The 6,145-nt window shown below is 45.8% G+C and overlaps 1 protein-coding gene across 1 annotated transcript in view; it reads right to left on the bottom strand.

The window, feature by feature from the left end:
- Positions 1-3,478, bottom strand: part of adamtsl4 (ADAMTS-like 4) — a 26,290-nt gene extending 22,812 nt beyond the window's left edge. Inside the window, exons 1-4 of the mRNA XM_061234559.1 lie at positions 3,269-3,478; positions 2,035-2,095; positions 701-1,293; positions 1-264 (exon numbers count right to left, since the gene is read on the bottom strand). The exon at positions 1-264 is cut by the window's left edge and continues 589 nt beyond it. Coding sequence (XP_061090543.1) covers positions 1-264; positions 701-1,293; positions 2,035-2,095; positions 3,269-3,291 — 941 coding nt within the window. The 5' untranslated portion in view covers positions 3,292-3,478. The remainder of the gene's footprint in view (positions 265-700; positions 1,294-2,034; positions 2,096-3,268) is intronic.
- Positions 3,479-6,145: the final 2,667 nt, after the last annotated feature.

Raw genomic sequence — 6,145 nt, 5'->3', positions numbered from 1 at the left:
TTCTCTCCTCCTCCCTCCGCTCTGGTCCCTAGCTCTCTCTCTCCGTCTCCCTCGTCGTTCCTCTCCGCGTCAGGCCCGGCGTCTGCTGCGCTAGCCACCCTCTCCCGCCCCTCCTCCTCCTCCTCGGGGGCCGCGGTGGTGCCGTTGCCCCCGTGGCTGGAGGTGTGGCGGGCGTTCCGATTGGGCCGGTGGAGGGGCAGGGAGAAGGGCACTCTGCCGTAGCCGAACTGGCCCGGGCGAATGAGGGAGCCGGAGGAAGGCGATCTGAGAGAGGAGAAACAACATGGAGAGAGGGATGAACAGAGAACGAGTGCGAGCCCGGACGGAGTGCAGGAACGGCCAGGCCTCCGCGCGGTGTGCTTTAATAGGGACAAGAAGATAAAGAAAACCCATGTGTGTGTGGTGGGGGGGAGATGGATGCGGGTTTCTCTGGCACTGCATTTCTTCTGGGGTGAAGGAGGCGCGTGTAATGGCAGCAGGGGAATGCGAAAATTGTTTCTGTACGACTAGAAATCAAAGGAATGAGCAGGACAAACAGAAAGCGCTTCTTTATTAGGCAGCACTGTCTGTTCTGAGCACGCAAAAAATGTCGACTTTATCATTCTCACTTGACACTGGAGGGAGATAAAGTATTTTAGTATAAACTCCCCGCGCAGTTGTAGCATTACATAGTTCCCTGGGGGAATCAAGCACTTCTTACCTTCTTGAAGATGCTGCGTCCCGACTGGATACCCCTGACCTCCTGCTCCCGCCCCCTCCGGCTCTGCCTGCGCCCTGATTGGTCGCCCGCATGGAGGCCCTCCTTTGGCCGTAGCTGAGTGAGGAGGACGGGAACGGACGCTGACGGTAAATGGAGGCCGGCTCCCGATTGGGTGGGAGGAATTGGGCGGGCGGCCGATAAAACGGAGCCCCGGGATTGGACAGATCTGCCGCAGGCCCTCCCGGGTTGTTCCTGTAGATGGATATCCCAGGGCTCTGATTGGGCCTCAGTGGAGGGGTAAAGAATGGGGACATTTCCCCGCCCCCGAACTGGGCCGAGCTGGACTGGGAGTGTTGGGAGGGGTAGTAGGGGTGCAGGGCTGAAATGACAGGGGAGTGGTTGGGGAGTCCTGGGGGTAAAACGGGAGGCACCCCCCAGTTGTGAGGGATTTGGGGTGGGGGCAGGCATTGCCTCTGCCTCTCTGACACCCCCACACCACAGCTCTGCGAGCAGTCTGTCCAGGTGCCCCACGGACCCCACACCCCCTCCTGCCCCTCTCTCTCCAGGGCCTGACGAGACCTTCTACCAGCAGCCTGCAACAGACATGTAATAAACAGCACAGGCATTGAAGTGGATATGAAATGCAACATCAGGTTCACTACTTTATCCAATAGTGCAAACAGCCTTTAAAGCAATAAGATAACAAGTAATCACCACACAATTGTCTTTGAAAAGAGAGTGTTTGCATGACTGCTTAAGGCACACAGTGTGTCCTGTACATGTTTATATTTAAAAGCACTTAGCTGACGCTCGTATTTAGAGGGGCTCAATGAGTGCAAATGATGAAAATGCCCAGATTAATAAATCACCTAAGCAGCGATTAATGAGAAGTACAATGGTCTGACCAAAACACCCGGGCGATAGGTAATCCTTTGCCACAAGAATTAACATGTGGAAGGGAAGGGAGAGAAAGGAAGGATTTTAAGGGATAGGGGGATAGGGGAATATAGGGTATATGGTGGAAGAGAGGAATTTGAATCAGGGTGGAGAAAGGGGGGGCGGGGGGTAATTGTTTTTGTTAAACCACAAACAATTCACTTAGGATTTACAGCCGCACAAAAAAATGCCACACTGGTGGTGGAAAATTCAGAAGTGAAGTATCTGAGAAGCACCATTGACTCAAAAGCAGTTGTGTGTTAAATTTATAGCTCAGGCTATATCAAGCCACAGACAGTTATGTGCAGTTTTATTAATCTCACTGTATTAAAAGTGGAATGTCTCTCAGTGCACACACAGTATCTCTTAATTTCCCAATTAAATGATCAATAACTTACTTGCTTTTCTGCTCTAGTCAGAGACACGGTAATCAATGCACAACACCACACCAAGTAATGTCTGAAACACAGACGAGAGAGAAAGTTCAAAGTGAGTTGCAATAAACAAAGCAAACAGTGTGTTTCGATGGCATACTTTTACATTCTTTAAATGACGGCTATCGAAGGAATCCAGCTAGCTCGTGGTTTCAGCGGTTCTTTCTCATATGATGAAGAGTTAAAATACCACACAGCTCACATGTATAGCCTACTGTATATATTTCAATAAATCATCAGGGACAGCGGTCTTCCTAAAATGAACATATCATGTGCTGCTTTTCCCACACCCACTAATGTGACGAAGAACAACAGTTTATTTATCTCAGCGGGGTTCCGTAAAGACTATTCCACCTCATCCGAGGAACCCAAGGTGTTGAATGTAATGGGTTCACACGAGCTCCATGGCTCACTCTTTAGCATGGCGATTTTCATGGTTCATACTTGCATATTTCCTCATCCAACAGTTTGAATTACTGTAAAGTAATTCAGCGTCGATTTAAAAAAAGTTTATGTAGTGATGTTAGGCTACTACGAACCTTGGTCTGGTTATGATAGCTAGCCTATTTGCGGCATTTTTCTACAGTACCGCGACATACAGCAACGAAATTTAAGGCAACCATCAATTCCACCACAGGACAGTTAAATACACCACAGACCAATTCCTGATGCACCACTCACCACACGGTGAGAGCTAACATTAAACACGCTTCACCACACTGTGTGGATGGCTGCGCGAGTCTACCGTAGACTACACAATTAAATGGCAAAAAACCCAGAATTACAGCCCACTGAAACTGAACAGAGTCGCTGGAGCCGCAATAATGACCCCCTGCCACGGTCCACGTTTTCATTGCCGCAATAGTGGCAGATTGTGGAATAAACTCAATTGGAAACCTGAGAAAATCATGCACTTACACCAACATCGCCCGGGGCGGAATTCCACATTGTGCGAAAGCGTGGGGTTAATATAGCACATAAGTACATAACATAACATATTTAAGGGGTTCAAACTTAAATACACATCATCTCTCAAACCAAGTTTTTATTCACACCAAAGCCCGCGATTTCTCGGGTCACAAATGAAATTCGGATTCATAAAATAGCCTATAGCCTAAGTATAAGTATAACCAATACATATTAGCTACCAGCGCGAACAGCAACAACAGTAGGTTATTCGTTCAGTCACCGTACTTACCTGCGATGGATTCCGGTCCCCATTCTCTTCAGTCGTGTCGCGTTATTCCTTGGTGAAAGACTTGGGAAAGAGCAGATATATCTTCTGTTGCGGACCCTGTAACGTGCGATCCTTATAGTTGCCTACAACTTTTCTAGAGTGGAATGGGGATTTCTTTCTCGAGTGCCCAATCTTTCGATGACCCCCTTCTCTCCCTGTCACAACCACCCCCCTCCCGTTTTCTGTGTGAGGAAAATTCTGTGGTCCCCCCCCCCCTCGTCCAGTCGACAACTTTTTTTGTCCTTGTTTTAAATTGGTGTGACGTCTAGCAGCTTGGGGGGGGCTGAAAGGGCAAAAAGGATTCTGAATTCGCACATTACACAACTCTCTCACACACCCTGTTACTCCGCGCAGAAACACGCTAATCTATCAAGTAAGAGGGTGCTCGAGTTAAACAAGCTGCTTTAGCTTGTAGTTGCAGTGTTCTATTACTATGTGTTGTTATTATAATGATTGCCCTGATATCTGTGCTGCAAATATGGCAATTCAATACTGATGACACAATTTGTCAAATTAGCTTACGTTTATTATAGACAATATTTTCAATGGCTTCCAGTTCTTCGAATTTCGAGACTAGCCCGAGTTGTTATCAGACCGATATCGCAGAATTGATTGATTTATGACGTCACCAAACAGCGCCTTGTGAACGCAGTTGCGCCAGTTTGGAAGAAATTTCGATGGAGCTTTGAAGAAAATTGCAATGGTCCAAAAGGAACGTTCCGCCAACGCCCTGGCAAAGCCTTGACCATTCAGATGCAAAAGACGGAATGTTGATAACGGTATCCCTGGAGGGGAGTTAGTAAGATGAAAGTGATTGACTTAAGGGTATATGAGAAAATACAGATTGAAAAGTGACTGTATCTGTTTTTTCAGCTGTTGATAAGCCTTCTGCCATTTCCTGGCAATAGATGAGATGCAACGGGTAAGCAGTGCTGTTGAGTGCCTGTTATAGATTTGGTCACAGGGCTGTAGAATTCCGTCTAGTGGGACGTCCTATACAGAAGCTTTCGTGAACTCTCGTTGCGGTTGAACTTGGAATCAATGTTATCATCTTGGTTTACGACTGTAAAATGATTATAATGATGAATATATTTACTCAGCAAATGCACTGGTCTGGTCACCATTTGCTGAGTAAATATATTCATAATTATAATCATTATATTGGTTGAAACGTATAAAAAATCAATAATATTTTACGAAAATCATACCAGCATCAGATGTGTCCACGTATCAGTTTAGATAAGCATGAAGACAATGCAAGTCATATTAATACCTTTGCATCAGTTTGTGTACATTGGGGAGTTGGTTTGTCGCCTTAGTTGGATAAATGTTTTAGCATATTAAATCTATAATCCAAAAATGGAAGGCCATTGAAACTTTTTTTAAAATGAGAAAGCCATGAGCTAAATAAATAAATAAACATTTAGGCATTTTGTGTCTATAGTCATCAAATGCATGTTGACTGATGAGAAAGGTTTACATTTTAAGTCTAAGAGCTTGACGTGCTGGTGCCAGTGAAGGTGCGTGTATCAATGTGGCTGCCCACAGTGGAGCAGTCAAAAGTTCAGCATTTCCTGGTTTCATCTGCACGAGGCACCCCCCCCCACACACACACACACCCCACCCCATTCTCTTCCACACCCCACAGAAAAATCTTTCTGAAAAACAACCACAGTGCCAACGTGCCATCTAGCACGTTCAGGAGTTGGGTAATCTAACTGCAGGGTCACTGACCCAGTGTGTCGGGTCCTGTTATTAGCAGCATGCCTATCGGTGAATCACTGTTAGCATTAGTGTGCCTATCAGAGTGTATCAGCAGCGGTGTGGTGTAGGGGCCTGTTATTTGTCTCAGATCGCTGCTGAGACTAATTACATCACAGGCCAGGGCAGGTCCCTCCACCGGGACCATTATTTTACCCTCCATCAGCACCCATTTCCCTCGCTCACATGTACGCTGTTGGAGGAGTGCCCTCTCCAAAGCGAAACGCTCAATGAGTCAACAGAGAGCGTGCGTGCCGCTGTTGTTCTTCAGCAATCTCGGCAGCAGGAGTAAAAGACAGGAGAAACATGTCATTTACAGCAGGGCTTTACAGTTAACATCATTTATTTATGAGTGTTATTAGACAGTATTGATCCCTAACATTAAATGACCCCTCAAATGGGAAACCCTTCAAATTATCATGCTTCAGACGATACTGTTATGACACACTATGATTACACCGACCATGCATACGGTTTAACAAGTCACCATTAAATGGCCACAAAAACCCCAGTGGTTTGCTATATTAGGCAAGGAGCGAACAGAGAGAAAAGAGGAAATAAAGAGAGAGGAAAGGAGAAAGAGAGAATAAGAGGGAAGTGAAATAGAGTCAACATTTACTGCAAACTGGCTCAAAGGAGTGTACATTTATACACAGTATGTAATACACTCAGTGAGCACTTTATTAGGTACTTATTAGACTTATTTTTTTATCTTCTGCTGCTGTAGCCTATCGACTTAGAGGTTTGACATGTGACGAGGTTGCTATGTGTTCAGAGATGCTCTTCTGTATACCACTGGTTAATGTGCGGTTACTGCATTACTGTCACCTTCCTGTCAGCTTTGACCAGTCTGGCCCTTCTCCTCTGACCTCTCTCATTAATGTGTTTTTGGCCACAGAACTGCTGCTCACTGGATGTTTTTTGTTTTTCAAACTGTTGTGCATGAAAATCCCAAGAGATCAACAGTTACAGAAATACTCAAACCAGCCCATCTATCACCAATAATCATGCCATGGTCAAAATCATTGAGATCACATTTTTCCCGATTCCAATAGTTGATGTGAACATGAACTGAAG

Source organism: Conger conger, chromosome 1 (genome assembly GCF_963514075.1).
Source record: "Conger conger chromosome 1, fConCon1.1, whole genome shotgun sequence".
Lineage (NCBI taxonomy): Eukaryota > Metazoa > Chordata > Actinopteri > Anguilliformes > Congridae > Conger > Conger conger.
Note: the sequence above shows the minus strand (reverse complement) of the source record. Positions and strands in the feature narration are given on the sequence as shown.